The sequence below is a fragment of the Anopheles nili genome, chromosome 2 (genome assembly GCF_943737925.1).
Source record: "Anopheles nili chromosome 2, idAnoNiliSN_F5_01, whole genome shotgun sequence".
In the NCBI taxonomy this organism is placed as follows: Eukaryota; Metazoa; Arthropoda; class Insecta; order Diptera; family Culicidae; genus Anopheles; species Anopheles nili.
The window spans coordinates 34,557,765-34,578,268 of NC_071291.1; the positions used below are offsets into that span (position 1 = coordinate 34,557,765).

The 20,504-nt window shown below is 49.8% G+C and overlaps 2 protein-coding genes across 2 annotated transcripts; one reads left to right on the forward strand and one right to left on the reverse strand.

The window, feature by feature from the left end:
• Nucleotides 1-272: 272 nt before the first annotated feature.
• Nucleotides 273-2,445, forward strand: LOC128722116 (serine/threonine-protein kinase pelle). Its single transcript, XM_053815948.1, has 4 exons — nucleotides 273-497; nucleotides 566-1,271; nucleotides 1,338-1,461; nucleotides 1,539-2,445. Exons 1-4 carry the CDS (start codon nucleotides 294-296, stop codon nucleotides 2,038-2,040), a joined length of 1,536 nt encoding a protein of 511 aa, XP_053671923.1. The 5' UTR covers nucleotides 273-293; the 3' UTR covers nucleotides 2,041-2,445.
• A 4,207-nt stretch (nucleotides 2,446-6,652) lies between these two features.
• LOC128722010 (serine-rich adhesin for platelets) lies at nucleotides 6,653-20,224 on the reverse strand. Its single transcript, XM_053815824.1, has 8 exons — nucleotides 18,334-20,224; nucleotides 9,481-10,267; nucleotides 9,230-9,386; nucleotides 8,916-9,138; nucleotides 8,021-8,133; nucleotides 7,565-7,943; nucleotides 6,879-7,486; nucleotides 6,653-6,790 (listed from the first exon to the last, which is right to left on the reverse strand). The coding sequence occupies exons 1-8, from the start codon at nucleotides 20,222-20,224 to the stop codon at nucleotides 6,653-6,655; spliced, it is 4,296 nt and encodes a 1,431-aa protein (XP_053671799.1).
• Between the last annotated feature and the right edge of the window lie 280 nt (nucleotides 20,225-20,504).

Below are 20,504 nucleotides of genomic sequence, written 5' to 3' on the forward strand. Positions count from 1 at the left end.
TGTGTACTGGAGAGTGTACGGGTTTGTTTTGGATGGTGTATTACTTGTAAAAGTTGTGTTTTTAATTGTGCACTGTTTATTGTTGTTCATACATGGTAAATTGGTCTCTTTCGTTGAAAACGTACTATTTGAGCATATTCCGCGCTGCACAAGCCATGAGATGAAACTGGAGAGAAAATAGTTCCGAACGTAGTTCCTGGAACGTACATTGCATGATGCAGAACGGGTTTTCCCCCTCTCGGAATATCCGAATAAATTAAAACCAACTTAGGAACGACAGCAAATTGTTCGCAATGGCGATGCCGTACAAACGAGAAACAAAGGGCGAAAGCCCCACTGCTGATAGTGGCACGAATACTCCAAACTTATCGAACTTTGTGTACATTTACGATATTCCGCGCATGGAGAAAAAACGGCTAGCCGCACTGCTCGAGGTCAACAACAGGTGGTACGATCTGGGTGAGAAACAGATGGGTTATAGTAGCGCAGAACTAGATGTGAGTATCAGAAACATGACAACAAACACATCAGAAAACAATTTGTGCCTGTTTTGCAACACCTCTAGGGCACGCAAAGGTGCTGCCAGCGTAATAACCGATCCCCGGCGGAAGATCTACTCGACAAATGGGGCAATTATAATCACACAATCACGGAGCTGTTTGTGGTGCTGTCCCGGGAAAAGTTGTACACCTGCATGGAGCTTATCAAGCGCTACGTCGAACCGCGGTACCATGTGCTGATCAAACATTCCAATGGCACAGACGGCGCCAGGGGCGCGACAGATGATTTGGGTACTTTCTCCGATGAGGACGCCAATAACAACCCGAAAATAGGGAACCGCGCTCGAGGCAATGACAAAAAAGCCCCAAAGAATCCTCCGAAAGGAACAGAAGCTGGTGGGGTTAAAAACGGACCAGACGACGCGGTTGCCGCCAGAAGGGACGCAAATCCCACAAATTCTAAGGAAAACTCCCCATTCGCGAACGAACTGATCGATTCATCCAGTTTGATCCCGAAAATTAGCTACGATGAGCTGGCGGATGCCACGGATAACTGGAGCGAGCGGAACATACTCGGGAAGGGTGGCTTCGGGACGGTCTACCGGGGAGTGTTCAAACACACGTACATGGCGATAAAGAAGATTGATTACAACAAAGTGAAGACGAGCGAAGCCGAACGAATCCAGCTCCAACAGAGCATCAACGAGCTGCGATACCTCAATTCTTGTCGCCATGACAACATCGTACCTCTGTTCGGGTACAGCATAGACAGTAAGTGTACTGTGACAGAGAATAGTTTGGCAATTTTATTACGAACGTTTCGATGTCTGTTTTCAGAGGAACCCTGCCTGGTGTACCAGTTCATGCCCGGTGGTTCGCTGGACAAGAGCTTATTTGCACGTCGACCTGCCTCTCCGCTAACTTGGAAGGAGCGCATGAACATTGCACGAGGAACTGCAAAGTAAGATGTCTGCACGTGAAATTCACAATCATATGCGTTCGACTATTAACACCATGTTTCTATATTTCCATTTCTAGAGGTCTACAGTACCTGCATACGTTCGGCGACAAACCGTTCATCCACGGTGACATCAAACCGGGCAACATCCTGCTGAACGAGTTCAAGCAACCACGCATCGGTGACTTTGGTTTGACGCGCCAGGGCGCGGTCCAGGATTCGGCCATGGTTGTATCGCGGGTTTACGGCACAAGGCCGTACATTCCGAAGGAGTTTTACGATCGGCGCGAACTCAGCACCAAAGTGGACACGTACAGTTTCGGTGTGGTGCTGTACGAGATTGGCACCGGGTTGCGGGCCTGGGATGACCGGCGTACGGACAAGCATTTGAAGGACTACATTGCCAGAGCCGTGCACGAGTCGGTGCACGTGTCGGAGTTGATGGACAAAGCGCTTCCGATGGATGCGGACGGGTTGCATTGCTGTTACAACCTGCTTATGGTGGGCCATCTATGCACGGCCGACGATCCGAAGCAACGACCCGACATGGTGGCCGTTATGTGGCACCTGGATAAGGCGTAAGACGCCCACTGGAGCCTATACATACAAAACACTCAAAAACAGAGTGCCTTTAATCGTGCACATACTCGCATCCTTAGTGATGCCACTTCGGACCTAGGGTTCGCGTTGTTACAGTTACTTGATATTTTGCTTAGCATTTACCCTTCTTTGGAGTGGGGGATTTTTTTTTAATAAAATAACTTTTCGGATAAACTCTCGGTGGACTCGTTTTTTTGTTTTGTTTTCGTACACAATCCGAAACAACACGTGGGGCGTATTATTTTAAATATTTTTTTTTATTTTGTTGTTTTTCCAATATTTTATCGTCAGTGTGATAATCATATTTACCATATTAGATAAGTTACTACTACAGGTTCTGTTTGTTTGTCTGTACGTGTGTGTATGTGTGTATTTGTCTTCCTTAAATGTCCTTTTCCTGCTATTTTTTTCACACGGGCTTCGTCCTATTGCATTCACTTGTCGCAAACGCATATCAATCCAGATGATGTCCCTCCCAGAACGCCACGTGTCCCGCCGTCCGTTGTACTTGACCTTGGGTCGTTTACTTCCTTTTTTTTGTATGTTTTGTCGGTTTCCTAATTTTAGCTTGTTTTTTTTTACTGTTGTGTGTGTTTCTGTTGTCTTAGCAATCCAAACGCATCCTTCGGTCAAAAAGGGAACCGTTTGTTTGTTTCATTTGTACCTTTGCATGAATGAAGTTTTAAATAAATGGTTTTGATTTTCGTGCCACACGCGCGGTTCGAGGGCTCCCATCTATTGGCTGCTTGTTTGTTACATTTCCCGAGACCTAATCGCGCTTCGGGTTTGTCCTGCAATTCGCTTAGCTTAGCTTCGGTCTGCTCTATTGTTTGATTGATTGATTGTTTGCAAGTAGTGTGGTTTTGTTTCATCGGGCAATAGGAATCATCTACTTTTTTTTCTTCGTTAATGTTTGTTGCATGCATTACTTCCGCCCTGCTGATTTTGTTGTTCACCGAAACGCTCGTCACCGCTATTTAGAATGTTCCCGATAGTATTATGAGTGGACTCGTGTATCATTTTTATTCCAATGTTTCTTTTTTAAATACTGTACAATATAGCATAAACTTAAAAACTTAAAGTTAAAACAATTTAAAACAAACTCCCTTTTCTTCCTCCATGTGCTTGCTCACTTCACAATCCCTTCGTGTCCGGCTCTTGAGTGTTTTTTCAGCTTATTTTTTTTTTTTCAAACCATTCACCAACGGAATCGTGTCGAATCGCGCCTGTGGGTTGGATTTTTGTATGAATTTTAAAATAGACTTTTGATCCAGTTTCCTCGCCGACGCCATTATCGAATTACCGACCGATCAGCATCATGTGTGGCCACAAAGCTCAGCATAAATATATTTTCGTTGTGAAGTTCCAATCCCGATAGCTTCTTGGCGGAATCACACACGCTGCCAACGAAAGGCGCTGCGTTTAAGAGACCGTTTCCCGGACGCTTCGTTCCTCGACCCAAACGAATTTAAAAGAAAACGATAAATAACCATCCTTTGTGTTTTTTTGTTGTTGCCTCACTCGCTATTTTCCCTGACATTCGTTCTCGTTTCTGCGTCTCACTAAATCTCGTTCCCTCAAGTCGTGTGACTAATTATTGGTTTTTGTTTCGTTTGTAGGGTTTTTTTTTTCGTCCATTTGCAGCATTGTCCCGTAATCCTTAATCCGTAATCATCTTTATACTGCTTGCTCTCTCGCGCCTACGCATTGCCACACTCCGCCAGTGCTATCATTACAATATTTACATAGAAAAATATATTTATATATTTCGTTTGGTTTATAAACTGTGTACGTAAAAGTGCTTTGCTCCTTCCGATCGCTTCCTTGTTCCTGTGCTTTACATCTTCCTGTAGGATTTTTTTCTTCATATCTTTTTTTTTCTCTTCTATTTGAACAATCTCCCTTAAGACCCCGTTCGGGCAACGACGAGTAGTATTAGTAAAGATACCGTGTACAAGACATTTATGTAGTTTCATAAACTATCCTTCCTTCCCACTTTCTTGTCGACCTCCATCCTCCATTTATCCTCGCTTTATCCTCTGTCTGGTTTTCGGTTTCTACCGGCACTTTACTGACCAGCCCGCGACGCGGATGATGGCCTATTGAAAGGGCACCATACGCAAATTCAACTACCGAGCCAATACCGCTCTCTATTGTTTGCTGTGTTGTGTGGGGTGGTCGTTTTTAAAATGATTGTTTGCTGGTTGTTGATTCAATTGGTTCGCTTTGTTTTTTAACGAGAGAGCGGAAATGTTATGTCCCAAAATATAGTTTCTATCCTCTCTCCTCTGTATCTTCTACTAACCTCTCCTTCTGTCCCACGTTGTAGCCCCAAGTCTTTCTGTCTCATTATCCACTTGCCCCGGTTCCGCGACTCAATGCGATAAGTTAGGTGGTTGCATTCCAAATTCTAACTTGATCGCTTTGATCCCAATCCTTCGCTATAAAGAAGCTGGCAAAAAAAATGCGTTATGATCGACCGACGGGACAAAAAAATACCGTTAGTGGGTTTTTCATAGCCATTCCGAACTAATTTACGAATTAAACGCTCTACTCTGTTTCTAAACGGGTTTGTTTGAAATTTTGTGTCCTCTCTCCCTAATGTTTGTTCCGCTTTTGAAGTTGTGTTTCCCGTCACTATTTTCATATAAAATGAACGTACATAATTGGCTACGGTTGGATAATTGTGAAGGTTTACTCGTTTTCCATCGGCGAGCGGTTTGCGTTCCTAGTTTCAAAAATACTGCGCGACTACGCTCGCACACAGGAAACACAGTTAAAGACACGTACATGCACACCAACAACACACGCTTCTATTCTAACATCCGTAGTCGCAGCAATAGAAATAGTACCGATAGTAATCGTAGTCGTAGTGATAGTAGTGGTAGGCATAACTAGTAGTATTATTAGTAGCAGTAGTAGCGGCAACAATAGTGCACACTCACTAATGGTGGATTTTCACCTTTCACACCGATCGATTTTATCAAAGTCACCGGTGCTCGAGACTCGTGCATTGTTTCGCACCTGCTACGATCGTCTTCTTCTAGATAGTTTCACTACACGCCGTTTATTGTACACCTTGGTTTTATCTTGTATTGTAGTATTTTGCTTTACATATTACGCTACCGCTTCCCTATTTCATATTTGTATGTATGTATGTGTGTATGTGTGATTTTTTTTTCTTCCTCAATTGTTGAGATGTTGCTGTACAAAAGGTAAGTTCTTCTTCATTTCGGTCTCCTGCACTCACCACTGTTGCCTTTCGCGTTAGCTCTGTTTCCACCCGCTACATTGTTTCTACCACCCACTGCATTTCCCGCACACTGTCCGGATGTCCGAGAGAAAACAGAGCCACGGAACTGAAAGGTGAGCCGAGGCCGGGAGTAAAAGAGGAAGAATTTCGAAACCGATTCGTATAACTTGCACACGCCACGCTCTACTATCTTTAGTCTTCGTGACTTTTTTGTTTTGTTCGACGCGTTTCACAGCCTTACACGACACAGCCTCAGCCCTAAAGGGAGAACGCGTTGTGGCGTGTGACTTTAATTGGTCATGTGTCTCTAACTGCTTCATGGGTGATGGTGGTTCGTTCTTGTTTTGTTGGTGCACTTGCTGGACACCCCGAGGGGAGAGAGAGAGAGATCTTGAGGAAGAAACAGAATGCAAAGAGGAAGGAAAAGACAGATAGGAGACACCTCTCTACGGTCTATTGTCTTTTTGTGTATATCCTTTCTCTAACAGATATCGGAATCGTGTCCCGTTCGATAGGATTAGTTCTAATGTGTCTGCTTTGTGTTATGCACAGTAACAACTATAAGCTATCCGGAGTAGACACCTATTCATTTGTATGTGTTTGTTTTTCGCTTTGCCCGGAGATGTTGCACGGAACACGGCAATTCTTCTAGCTCCATCTTCAAAGAACTAAACGGAGACCAACGTTGAATGCCACGACAGTTACTGTACAATCCCGGTCATTCGTTTCGTCCTTTTCGCGACATTTGCCCCAGTTGTGGGAAAATGAAGTGCGCAAAGAAACCCTGACAATAGCTATGAATGCACGTTGCCTACAGATGGTTTTTGAGTTTCGTCTCTCTCGTCATTTACGCGTTGGCAACCTGCAAATAACCGACAAGAGGATACAGAAATGATTATAATTAGACAAGACATCCTGGAGCTGGGTCAAGGGACGCGCTAGCTTACCTTGCTTGGTGCGTTGGGGCGCTTTCGTGGATGAAACAAAAAATGTCTAAGCCGAAGCTGCCTCCTCCACCGATGATACACACCGAACAATATACAAGTACATCGGCAGTCGAGGACACCTTTTGTGCTCCACTATCCTCTTCTTTTCGCACGAAACACCGTGCTGCTGCTCCATATCATCCCGTGTATTGGTCCCCGTTGGTGAAACAGCCTTCTCCGGACAGCGCAAGCGTGTTTAAAACTTCGATCACTGTACTTCCGGCTTCCACCCTCTCCGGCCAGCGGTGTCAGCGCGAACGAACTGAACCATGTCCTTCCGGGTTTAAAGGCGGTTTAACTAAAACGGATAAAGCAACTACGGGAGAGGACTCCCGGCTCACTTCGCTCACAGCACTCAGTGAGTTAAATGCAGCTGTAGACGGTTGCCGCCATTTTGCGATGCAAGCTCGATCGTGGGCAAACCGTTCGAGCCCTGCTGTATCACGCGCAGCCCTTGTGGGGTCGGTAGAAGGATCGGGCTGTAAACAACGCCCTGGAGAGAGACAGAAGCGAACAAAACGAGCAATCGTTAAACGGTTTCCGGATTTCTGGTTCTTCATCGCCCCCCGATCGACACTTACCATCTTGCTGTCCTTGTCCAGCGGGGCCAGTGCGAACGTGTTACCATTCATGATCGTAATAACCTTCGTTCCCGGTGGGTCGAGTGCCGCCGTGGCGCCAACGGCCGTACTGTGGTGGTTGGTGGGTTGCGGTTGTGTTGCGATAATCTCAAGCTTACTATTATCAGTCCGTACGGTACCGTTCTTGCCGATCGTACCGTTGATCAGTTCTTTGCCGCCAGCGGCAAGCGCGTGTACCGCCGCAGTCGTGGTCACCGTCGTCGGGAGTGTTGCGGCGATGGTCGTCGTGCCAGCCGCAAAGGCGGCCGCGTTATACACCGACCGAACCGCCGTGCCACCGACGGTCGTCGTGATGCTGGGCCCGTTGGCACTGCTCCCATTCGTCGTGATCAGTTGCAGGGCTTGCGTGGGGAGGTTTATCGCACCCGAGTTGCTGGTCGTAATGGCGATCGAGGTGGGACCGCTTCCGGTCAGTCCGTTGGCGCTTAGCGTACCGGACGTAACGTTCAGGTTCAGCGGGATGGTCTGAATGGCAGGCGAGCCACCCGCGGTGGTCGTTGTCAGCAACTGCGAGTGCGTAATGCCCACAATGTTCGAGCCCACGTTCGCTGTATGGGAGAAGGAACACAATCGATTGATCAGCTATTGGCCGTCCCGGAGGTGGAGAGAACGTTGGTGCTACTTACAACCAACGATAACTGGTAATGGGGCGGTGGTCGCAGTGGTCGTTCCGTTCAACGTGACACTCGTTCCGTTGACACTCGCACCGTTAACCATGGTCAGCCCGGAATTGGTCAGATTCAGCCCGTTCAACGGTGCTGTGGTGAACTTGAGCGCTGCTGGCTGGCCTCCGTTGTGCGCTTCGGAACTGCCACCCTTGGTGGTAAGCGAGAGTGGAGCCATCAGGTTCGTTGCAACAGCCGACAGCGACAGGCTAGACGAGGTCGACGAGGACGGCGAGGACGAAGACAGCGACGATGGAGGAGACGTCGAGGCGCGATTCAGTGCCGGGCTGCCGCGCGTCGGGGACGAAACGGACAGCACTGGGGAGATCGTCGTCTGAAGCTGCAATAGGTGAAGGAAAGCTGAATCATCAACTGCGTACGACACGATGGGTGATCGTGTGATCATATCACACTTACCGGCAGAGTGCTGATGGAGGCATTCGTTGCGACACTGGACAAGGAGCTGCTCGAACTGTACCGAATCCCGTTCCTACCCGATCCGATTGATCCGTTGCTTTCGGTTAATTGATCTGTAAATGTAATGCACAACACGATTAGTATGATACGGTTGTTCGATTTTTTTTAGCGCATATTGAATATTGAGAAAAAAACAAACGGATAAGAAAATGTCCTGGCCTCATACCATTGGGGTGCGCTTATTGGTTGACTCCATCGGAAATTAATATATTCATCAGTAGCAGCAACCGCATTACCCCTCCCAACATGCTTTGCTCTGGTCTGCAGAGGCGTTGTATATGGAGCGACACACCCGGACGATGGCCCAATGGAGCGGATTTGAAATTCTCATTGCACGGCAACCATCCACCATCTTGTGGTAAGCGCACGCAGCAACGCACTCGAAGGTGTGTCTGCACATAAAAACATCACACCAGAAGCGGACGAAAATCGGCCACGACGGTACCGGCGTTCCGAACGCATTTGTGCATTCTGGTGCATCTCAATAAAGTGCATAGCAAGCGCGCACGTTACACAGAACGCCATTCAATGCACTCGATAGGTGAATAATTTAAACACCACACACCCCTGCGCATCGATTGCCACACGGTGCGCCAGTTGGATCCCTTTCGAAAGGTTCGAGCAAAAGATCCTGCCACTCTGAACGAATTGGCTGGCTGGCTGCCTTCAACCTAACGCCAAAAGTGGGCGCCATTTTAGTATTCACGAGAATGATGATGCATAACATGCACCCGCTCTCAAGCTGTAGTAACGAAAATCAAACCATGTATGGATTTTTTCCCTTCGATTATCATTTGTTTTTTTTGTGTGCCGCTATTCATGATTCTTTCTTTACCTCGTTCGGCCTGGGTACAGGCAGCGGCCAGATTGAGACTGGCTCCCGTTTCACTCGTAGAATTCGGCGTAATATCGGTGTCCGGTGCCAGCCGGGACACGTCGATATCACCCATCTGCGTGAGCTCACGCTTCAGCACCAGGATCCGGTTCTGTGACGCAATTTTCTCCTTCGCTAATCGCTCCATCTCATGCTCGAACTCACGCTCCTTGCGCTTTAGTAACTGCGGGTATCGCAAATACGAGAGAAAGAAAAGTGTTATTATATGAACGATTGCAACACCCGTAGGACCGTTAGGATAGCCGTCAGCTTACCTGAATATGCCGGATGGCTGCATGCAGAATGGACAGGTTGGAGATCTTCTTTTCATCCGGTTGCAGGCTCAGCTGTTTCTTCAGCGTCTCAAAGCACTCCTTCAGGTGGGCCCGTCGGTTCTTTTCGAGCTTGTTGTGTACTTCTCGCGTACCAACGCTAGGGAGATAAGATTAGGGGTAAAAAGCAGAAGGTAAGCAAAATTGTCCGCTTTGCTGCCAGCAACCAAAAAGGACTCTCAACCGGTACATACCCGTTGCTGTTGGAACTGGTCGTTCTTCGGCGCGTGCCGGTAGGGATGTTGGCGAAAAGGGCCCCCGCTCCACCGGCACTCGGCGAATGGACAGACGCCACCGACAACCCAGCCGCAACCTGTTGCTGCAGTTCTAACAGTTGTGGCAAACTCTGAGCTCCCTGTTGAAGGCTTGTCGCCCCGATAGCGTTAGTGCCGTTGGGTGAGCTGCCCGATGCGGCCGCTGCAACAGCCTGCAGCACACCGCTGATGCTGATGGGTAAGGTACCGGTCAATCCAGGTGGTAAGGTGGTCGATACACCGGTGACCCCTACGTTGGCGGTGGTAGCGTTGCTGTTGGCACTGTGACTATTGACGAAACCGTTCGTGCTGGAACCGTTGGTGACGATCAGCGACGACTGGGAATCCTCGATCGGGGAGACGGCCAGCGTCGACGACGAGGACGACGATGATGACGACGACGAGGATGACGATGATGATGACGACGATGAGAATGACGACGAGGAAGAGGATGAGCTCAGCAATGCCAGAGACGACGGAACCGGGGGACTCGTCGAGAGCCCATGCATTGGTTGCACCGTGGCGGGTTGCAACTGATAGGGTGCATTTTGCTGGTGATTTAGACTTTTCGTCGACAGATCGATCGTCATCGGGGATGTGTTGGTGGTGGTGGCCACACGCACCGGTACGTGATTGACGGTGAGATGTTTCGTGTGGTGTTGCGTTCCATTTGTCGCAATAACAACCAGCGGCGGTGCCGTGGAATGGCCATTTGTGAGTGGCTCATCTGTAATATCGAGAGAAAAAAATTGGATAGGAAAATGTTAGTGATATGCCAAATCGGTTTGATCGAAGCAAAACATTCATTTAGCGTATTTATAGAGGAAACTAAGGCAACACGATCATATAGCCTCGGACATGATGCTGAAGAAACCAACCTACAGTGCTAAATACAAAGAGATAGATCGAACAATTGCTGGAGCTATTTTCACGAATATGATCTAGTTTTCATCGCTCTTTGTAGGGAGTAACCTTTCCGGAAAATAATTCTCATATACGTAGTGTAATACTTCCTTTAAATGCCTAACAAATATTTTTCATTTACTCTACAAATGTATGTTAGTACTGGATAGATTGTGATTCAAAGAGAAGGATATTCAATCTGCATAGATATTTGATTGTGCAAACTTTGCTGCTGATAATGACACTTTAGGTAAGCATCAATGCCCGTTATCTCTTAAAATTTGTCAACAATTAACATTAGCAGTTTCATTCAGCGGAAAATCACTGATAGAATTAGCGACCCTTCCGAGTAATTTACTTCCCCCCATTTGCTACATCCAAACGCTACTCCCCGGTGGTCTCATCCATTCCAGTGTTGCATCGTTCATGCGCGTCATCACAACTAACCTAGCATTGCATCTTGCAACAAGGAAACCGGTGCACTGGCGTCGAAAGTGCATGTGTTCATGAATGTCTGCGAGTATCTCTCTCCATTGAAACACCCGTAAAGCACTTCACCACCATCGACAACGGCGTTGCGAACATCAGCAGCGCATCGAGGTGGTACACGTTTTTGCCGAGCACGCGGCAGACCAGTCTCGACCGTACCCTTTTCTTCCGCCCTTCGTGCGGTCCTGTGAGCCCCACCCAACACAGCACGAGGTGGGTGCTGCCGTTACCCTAGCCTCAATGGATTTTCCATCTCCTTTTTCTTTTCTCCGTACTCCTCATCGGTGGCGTCCAGCGAAGGGACGACCGTAAGGAAAATGCGGTCGCATAAGCTTCACGTTAATCCTCAAGCAGAACGTCGAATGCGCGCGACCTGCTATTGCGTATTTGTCGTGGCGAAATAATACCCACTTCCCGCTCCACAGCCCACGGCGAGCCCCACCCACCACCGCTTCATCCTTCGGACCATTTCCATACCACTGGTCTGGTGCTGGAGGCTTCCATCATTTGTACACATTTCAAAGGGACGGTAAATGGGTGGCTCTCTTCCACTCCTGTTATCGCACCTCCCCTATCATCCACTCTCTCTCTCTCTCTCTCCCGGTTGCTTTTCCACGCCGACCGCCGTTTTGGCCACGAATGTTGTATCACTTTTCCCCCCAGGTCGCGCTATTCGGTAAGGGATGGTTTTGATTTTCGCATACGTCGCATTTTGGTGCCCTCTTTCTTGTCTCTCTGCGTATTATTGTGCGATATTTTTTTTTCTACCTCTCCATCAGCCCCCTTCGCATGCTTGAACAAACGCTGATGGAGTAGAATGTTTACAGTTAGCAAAAATGCATTCATAATTTGGAGTTTTAGTCTCGCTTCGACACATGCTAAACATTTGTGCGTGTCTTCACTTATTGGTGTAGTAGAGCTCGAAAGCTTCTACTCATGGCAATTGCTGCTTTTAAGCTAAAATACTAAGATTTAGGTGTTACCTCCTTGACCATGTAATGTAGTTTTCGAAACACTGAGAAATTTTAATGAGATTGTTGTAAGCATGTACCAATACAGGCTATAGAAGCGTGAAACGTATCGATTATTTTCCCTTAAGGGCGGCATTCTATACAATATTAGCAAAACAACAAAAAGGAATAACAAACAAGCATCGGCATTAGGGAACATGATACTGGAGCAAAGGATATGGCCAGAGTTAAACCATCTATATAACTTTGGGGAGCTTTGCACGAAGACATCGAAGAGCATTATCCTTTCGCTGTCACACCAAGGATGGTGATTGCATGTGCAGAACAGCAAGCATCGTACGACCCCCCGTTAGTCACATGGACCTTAACGCGAGCGTAATCATATTTTTGTTCTAACCATCTCACACCGCCGCTCGCTGTGGTAGCTCTTTGATCATCCAAACACACGGCATCGTGAGGGAAACGTGAATAAGTGCAGCACAAGCACAGCATAACACAGTCCTTTGGCATTTCAGCGCAACACAATCGAGCGGGCAGGTGTGTTTGCAGTTTGAATAAAAGAACAACAAAGGAAAGGGAGCAAATGGCGCGCGCGAAAAAGCTTCAACAAGCCTGAAAAGTCATCTGATCTGAAGGTCAAAGGTTGAGAAATGGCAATGCGAAAAGCGGGTTGGAAAGCCCACCTCCCTTTCGGTGCGGTACCCAACAGGTGTCCGGCCTCTGTCCGCTGGTCGGTCAACTGGTTCTGGAAAAGGTGCAACAGGATACACCACACAGCACACGTAACATCGTTTCGTGCCGGACCTGCTGCTGGAATTGAGCTTCCCGTTCCATTCCAATTAGTTGCGCTACTTTGCACCACCCGTAAGCGACACTTGCGGGACTTCCTTAACGATCGCCGTAAAGGATGTTGTAAAAATAGGAGTGAGAGTGTTTCCTGTCCGTTGCGGGAATTTCCGGCTAAAAGTTGCCGAGGTGGAGAGCCTCTCCCCGACTGAACGCTGGAGGTTTTTGCGTAACGGATGACGTGTGCCGTGCGGACAGGTCGGCACGTGTCCTATCTTTTGCATTCCTAACCGAGGGAGGAGAAACTATTCCAGGGGATAAACGGCCCCCCCGGGTGGGAGAGAGTGGCGCAGAAGGGTGGCGATTATGTGGCGTTCTTCTTTTCGTGCAAACGTTGACAGAAAGTTTAGTTTCGTTTTTTTTTGTGCTTCGGTTAAGGATCGAAAGGAACGTGCATAGATGGAGACACCCACTTTGTCTCGTTCTCTCTTCCTCTCTCTCTCTCTCTCTCTCTCTCTCTCTCTCTCTCTCTCTCTCTCTCTCTCTCTCGTTCTCTCTCTAAGGATCTAGCCTAATTGGCCATTACTCGGTGGTGCTTCATGTCGGCCTCGGTTAGTTCTCATCCGGACTTGATAGTTAGTTGATTATTTAATTCGCGATCCGCTCGACAATCGCAAAGGATAGTGGCTCTCCACTTCAAACACGCCTCCCCCCACTGACTTATCGAATAAATGTTATTATCAAAACGGAAAATGTCACAAATGCACATAATTTGTCCGTATCTCCCCCAACCGTTCCAGGCAATGGACGGATTTCACACGCTCGCTTCCTGCGTTCTCGGGATAAAGACATCATGGCGTAACAAGCGAACGAGAGAGAGAAAGCACGAGAAAGAGTGAGTGAGAGCGAGGAATACGCCACGAGGCGGAAAAATCGAGCTATATGCGTGCCACATGCGGCGGCTTTCCCGTCGTCAGTAGTCCACGTGAGCCTTTCCCCTCGTACCTTCTCCTCACGTAGGAGAGGCCACCCACCACCCACCAACCCACCCACTCATCAGCCTTTGCCCCTGGTCGTTGTCTCAAGTTTATCCCTCACCGCGAACCACGAGCACCCTCGAGAGCACACCTGCAACCGAGGCCACTTGAAGCACTGGAGAGAGAGACAGAGAGAGAGCGCGGTAAAAGGAGCAGGAACCACCCACCCAGCACCAGGATGGGTGGGTGGGTGTCCATGACCATGTAATAGCATTCTGGCGTTATGCGCTGGGACACGCGATGGCGCTGGTGTGTTGTAGGCCGCACGATTTGCGCACATTCAATCATGAACAACTGGAACTGGAACGCGGCTTCTCTCTCTCTCTCTCTCTCTCTCTCTGTCGTTCCTTGTGCGCACGTTGACGTCGTCGTAACCGCGTGGTAGAAGGGATGTGCTGGAACGGGTGTGTCCCGGGAGGGTAAGTGGATGACGTCCGTTGACGATGCGCACACGTCCACCGACTGCACATGGCGCGATACAGGCACACACACACACACACGCACACACATTCACGATTATGCAATCAAACCCATGCGGTGGCGGGCTCCTTTTCCGCCTCGGGTGGGCCACTCTATTCCCTGCTGGACGGGTGGAGGCCATCTATGAATGAAGGGGACGTGTGGCACCACCAGCGCACCATCATGGCCGGCGAGCTTTTCCCTCGAGCCGGTCGTTTATCCTGCTTTGTGCCAGCGGGCAAATGCTTCGTGGCAGTCACATGGCCGAGCTGTGGCAGTTTGCGCATTTCACGATACCGTTATCGAATTATCCAACAGGGAGGAAGGCGAAACATTAAAGCAAAAAAAAAAGGAAGCCGAAAGAATATGCAAAACAAAAAAACACCTTTTGCAATCGTAGGCGCAATCGTTGGCGATGACAACAATTCGCCTTGATTGGTTTTGTACGGGTTTTGACCGAAATTTGACAACCGCGACGACTGCAACAACAAAAAACAGACACAACAGCATTAAATGCACTTCAAGTTACTTTGTGCCTGCGCAAACAAAACGTACTGTGGAAGATCGGAGACAAACGGGCGTGGATTACTTTACAAAACCCAAAACGGTATTAGCTTTACAAAACAAACAACTAAGTTTGCTGTACAAACGGGTTTATAAGGCAGGGATCCGTAGCTTGGTAGCTTGGTGGTGTCATTTGTCAAAAGCATCACCAATTAATTTACTGTCCCATTACAGCTCTCTTTGTCGATCGATTAAGAGACCTTCTTGCAGTCGAAGCAACGATCGATTTGTGCACCAAAAGTAGCCGACGACTCCCTTTCTCGAGTGTCGCTCGACAGTTAAACGTCCCATCATGTCATGCCTCAAACCAAAGCCTTACGACGGAGGTGTCCATCGGTGGAATAATGTGATTATGGCCCATTGGCCCGCCCCATTGGTATGCGCGGCTTTTGTGCTACGTGAAAGCACGAGAAGCACGTTGCGTCCCTCAGGCAAGTCTATTTGTTGTGCGATTGCTCGATTTTTTGTTGTTACCGCTTCTCTTAACCCAATGCTGTTCTTGTGGGTGTGTTTGAATGCTATTGCGAACACCCAGCCCTGGTGTGATGAGGCACGTGCACATCTTTACGAGCAGAAATACGTGGCACTCTTACAGGCCCCCGCAAGCAAATCAACTGGGTGTATAGAGGTTTTGTTGTTACGAGTTAATAATTGTTGATGCTGATAGTGCAATGGATGGGGCCATTTTTTTCCCCCGCGATCCATCCACCTCTACTACGAAGGCTCGCTCGAGTCCCAATGAAGCCAACGCTAATGCGACATTGTTTTCCGGGGATTTTTTGTTGTTGTTGTTGCCTTATCTTTCGCACTATCCCCACCCCACAGGCCGTTCCGTGTGCTGGCTGGTGGAGTGTTTAGGTAAGCCTCCCACCCTTGAATGATTGTGCCACCACGTGCTCGACGGTGCGCCGTTTTTACACGCTTAATTAGATTATCGGGCGCGCGTTAAGCGGGGTGCGAGCTCAGAATACAGTAAGCCCTCAATGGTCGAAGGACCGGGAAGAAGCCGAGCCCTGGAGTGACGTGTTGTGATGCAACAACCAGATAGATAGAACTCTAGGGAGGATGATAAAGCTGACAAAAAGAAACAGTAAACGCGCAGTCGACGTTGCACTAATGTTTCGAGTACAAAAGTGCCCTGTGTGAACGAGTTTCGCGTTCCTTTACACTGTGGTTCTTCGAGAAGTTCGATGGAATGCAAAGGGAAATGATTTTTAGGTTTATTTTTCCCAACGCATGCCAAAAAGATCTATTTTCCACGTTCACCTGAACAAACGACCAGGCGTCTCCATTTAGCCGTGGAATAGCTTTTGTCATAGCGAACTGGAGGATATTTTTTATTCTTTTTTTAGCGATTAGGCAAACTCTATTTTTAAATATAGAAGAAACGAAAATTCCAGCGCCTTTTCCAGCTCGTTCATTCACGATCTCAAATGTCACGCAGCGCATCTGCCGGGATGGAAAGCCTTCACGGTTCTTGCTTTCCACCGGGTCAAAGCGACGAGAGCCTGACATTGGCATTCATCACGAACCTCCCGCCAACCGATCGTGCCGGAATGCCCTCACGCCTCGCTTCCTTCGCGTTTCATCGCGCAAACGAATGCACCAAAGTGCATGCATGCACCGGGGAGAAGTGCATCATCAGCCCCACGATGGTGTGGAGCGCATTATCGTTATTCCAATAATATTATGACTGCTAGGTGGCGCGAGCGCTTTGTCCCCCGTTTGTCCACCCTTTTCCACCGTTCGCCGACAAAAACGCCTCAGGTTCAAGTTCGTCGTAGTTCCGACCGGCACTTGCACTTCATCTCGAGTCCCGTCCTGTCCCGCGTAGTCCGTGTCACACCGGTCGGTTGTCGTCATCGGGCTTGTTGTTGTTGTTGTGCTCGTGGTTGCATAATGCTCGTCCGTGCCGCTCGCAACCTACAGGCAACCTTCACTGAATCATCCACCAGTCCCGGGAACTGGTATTCGCCAGCAGCGCCAATTTCGTCTCCGACGTAGAACGCGGCTCCACTTCATGGCGTGTTTTTTTTTTCATTCGCTTTTGTTTGCCACCATAACAATCACGCAAGGATCTCCTTCCTCTCGCAGCGTCCCCTTTTCTAGCACGCTCTCACACGCCCACGGCCCAACAATCGCAGCTGGTGTCATTTACATGCTCTGCCGGTCGGGTTTTTGTTGCGTGCTGCGCCTTTCGCAGGATCCGCGCAGGGCTTCATCAACCATGGCCATGGTTGTGTATTGGAAATCAATTACGCCAGCTCAACCCCGTTAGCAGCTTCCCTCTTTCTCGCTTCCACATCCCGGTTACGACATACCCCGGCCCCCCACTGATGCCACGTTCAATTGCGATTTAATTTCCCCGCGGGAGAGTCTTATTTTGACGGTTTATTACTTCTCGGTACGGAAAAAGGGAGGGTGGGTGGCAAACTGCGCTACAAAGCCGCTCGTTCCACGTGCGCGTCTGATTGCACAACTTCACGGTGAATGTTTAAGGGCGGATGGGGAGGGGTTAAAAGGGCAGATAAGCATCTACCACCGTACCCTACTACCCCACACATCGGTTAAGGGTGCACCGTACCTGGTGGTTCATTTATTTTTTTTGCCCGGGAAATCGCAACAGCACCCCGTGAGCAGGACAGCTAACATGAAATAGGCGCTGAGAGAGAGAGAGAGCGAGCGAGCAAGCGATTATTATTTGCGTTCATTATTCGCGAATCTTCCCTTCAAGAGCCGCGCATTTGATTAGTGAGCCGATAAGGGACGCCCGCTTCTCCAAGCGGCACACACAAATCAACAGTTGTCCGGCCTCACCCCTTCTGTCCTCTTTTACCACCGGCAGCGTGATCGGAACTCGTCGTGAAGGGGAGCACTTGAACCATTATTATCTAACCACTGGCGTGCGCGATTGCATTGACTCTCCCGTGGCCACCCTCCCGGAACTGCACCCCCCTGGGGAGAGGGAGAGGGAGAGTGGAAGGGTGTCTAGAACTATCGCGACGATCATATATCTGCCATCCTGCACTCGCGCGAAAAGGCGTGATGTTGTGGCGTGAGACAGCAACTGCTGCGTGTTGTGGCACATGTTTTGCGATGGAGAAGGTGGAAATCATTAAGGGACGGTGTGAGAGGGGGGAGCGAGGGAGGAAGAGGAGAGCGGAAGGTTGAGAGTGTTGATGGCGACCGTCGGAGAAGGGAGCGATACTCAAGCGTACGAACGAGTGCTCCTAGCGAGTAAGATGGAGAATTAAAACCGTCCAGCGAACGTCAATGGCGCGTCCCGTCAGCCAGCCCGAGCTGGCCGAGTTGTTATACAAGCGGCAGGATTACATGACCCTTACGGCTCGATAACGATCACCGTCGGTCATTGCGCAGTGCTACAGAAGGCTTTCGGCTCAATCGGTCACGACCCTGTATTAGAGGCCACTAAAGAGCATCCAAAAGGAGGCGCCTTGTCGTTGGTACCGTCGCTGTTGTAGCAGCAGTGGCAGATTGACCTTCACACACGATCATATAAAGCTTCCCTTTCGAAGCATCATCATTCGTTTCCATTTTCCATCCCTTGCGAACCCCGACATTACCCTTCATGTAGTGGCGTATCCATTTCTTCTTCGGTGCCGCCTTCAGGTCTCGTCTGCGGTGATCCTCGCACGGTTTCACTCGTTGCTGCTCACTGACACCCACACCTGAATCGCCACCGATTGCATCGTCTCGATCGACCGGTGGTCGCTTTTCGCCACCAAAACCACCCACAACCACCGTTCCTGCGCTCTCTAACGATGACGATTTCATGCTGAAGTCCTTTGGCTCGTCATCTGGCACCAACTCGACGCCGTGGTTCATCTCACCAGCGTCGCTGCACACCTCCATCGGGCGGACGAGTCCGCTGTCTCGTCGATCACGTTTCGTAGGAAGCGTTCCATCACCCTCAAGGGACCTCCCGGCGGACGTCGGAAGTGACCCACCGTTCGGGGAGGTCGGACAAGATTGGATGATCCGCGGAAACGGACCCGTACAGGTGCTGTTAAACGCTGGCGCGATGGCGGGTTCCGATTCAAACTCGTCCGAATTGGCCGGCGAGTCGGCGGATTGGCTCGTGACGGTGGAACCCGTCGGTGTCGACGTCATCGCCGGTGGTAACAGCTTCACCTCGTTGTAGCAGCAGTTCAGAATCACCTGCCGGAGACCGTGATAGTCCAGTGTGGCCGTTGGTGGTCCAATTCCGGTTTGCACAGCATCCGGCGAAGGTGTTCCGACCACCGGTTCGAGCAGAGAAGTTGTCCCCGGGGCGACGGGCACGTGGGCCGGAGGAACAGGCAATTTTCCCGCGCACTCAACCGCCTCAAGCGCCATCCGGTAGTACTCGTACGAGGACGCAGCACCCGCGTGGACGCCATTCGCCAAGGGCACATATTGCAGGGCGTTGTGGTGCATAAACGTGCCGCCATCTGGTGGTGGTGGTCGAAAGTGAGCCGGCTGTTTGTAGAAGTTGGCCGTTGGGTTCGATTTAGACGAGGCGGGTGGCTGCTTAAAGTATGGCGGGGAACATCTGGCCGCACCGAGTCCTAGGGCAGGACCCACGCTGGTAGGCGATCCTGTCCCATGAACCCGATCCGAGCTGGTCGACCGTGCGACGACTCCATAGGCGGGTTTTCCAGCGAACACATGCGATCGCTGCCGTGCCAATGGCTGGTGCACTTGGTGGACAACATTGGCCACTGGAGGTTGCTGCTGCTGCTGGAAGGCGAATGTGGCCATCGGAGCCACGAAGGGTTGCTGTTGCAGGTGACTAGGAGGGTTAGCTGTCGGATGGTTCGGAGGCAGTGTACAAGCTGATCCTGAGCCCATTACAGGCACGAAAGCGGCCGCTCGTCGACGGGCATTTACAAGGGCTGTTCCAGGACCTGGATCTTCGTGTGATTTTCGTCTTCCGTGTGGCGCGCTGCTATTTCCGGTGGATGACGATAAACGAACCCGACCTGTCATGTCCTCCAGGGCGGGTTGTTGAGGCAACCCGGTGGTCGGAAGTGGCATCACCTGCGCGTGTCCGTTCAGGTTCACGTTACTCATGCTGAAACAGATGCCGACATCCGTCACCATGGCGCTACCGTAGAACCCGTTCACATCTGGTGACGGTTCAAATGTGCCGCGGGGCGTCGATCGAGCCTCTAGGTTTGCGGTTTTCGAAGGTCCTTTATGGTGCGATCCGTCCGAAGATACCGTCGTCATCGGTAACAGAGCGTTCAAGTAGTTCGCTGGAACGTGAAGCGGCCGTCTGACAGCTGTCGAGCTGCCGGACGTGCTGCCAGCTTGCAACAGTTGCTGCTTTTTCGACAGAATCGAATATGGGAAGCATTTTTCCATTTCGCCCCGGACGGTGGCCACCTCGGGCAGGATACCGACGGGATTGGGCGTTGCACCAAACGGACCGACGGTATTTCGCCCGAGAAAGCGTTTGTCGTCGTTGTACATCGTTGGCCCGAGAGGCGCTTTCGGTGATGTCAAACCACGGAACTGGAGGCAACAACCGTACACGGAACAACACTCGATGTACGTTTATCACAGACAAACTGACGACAGGACACGACCGGTGGTATCTTTTTTGGGCACTACTTTGCGACGCAAACGGAACACGGATATGCTAACTGACGTGGCTGCTGCTACTCCTGTGCGTTGCGAAGCCATGCATTGTCGGTCCTTGCACGTTGCGCCAAATTTTCACTCCTCCATGTCCACAGACCCACACACACAC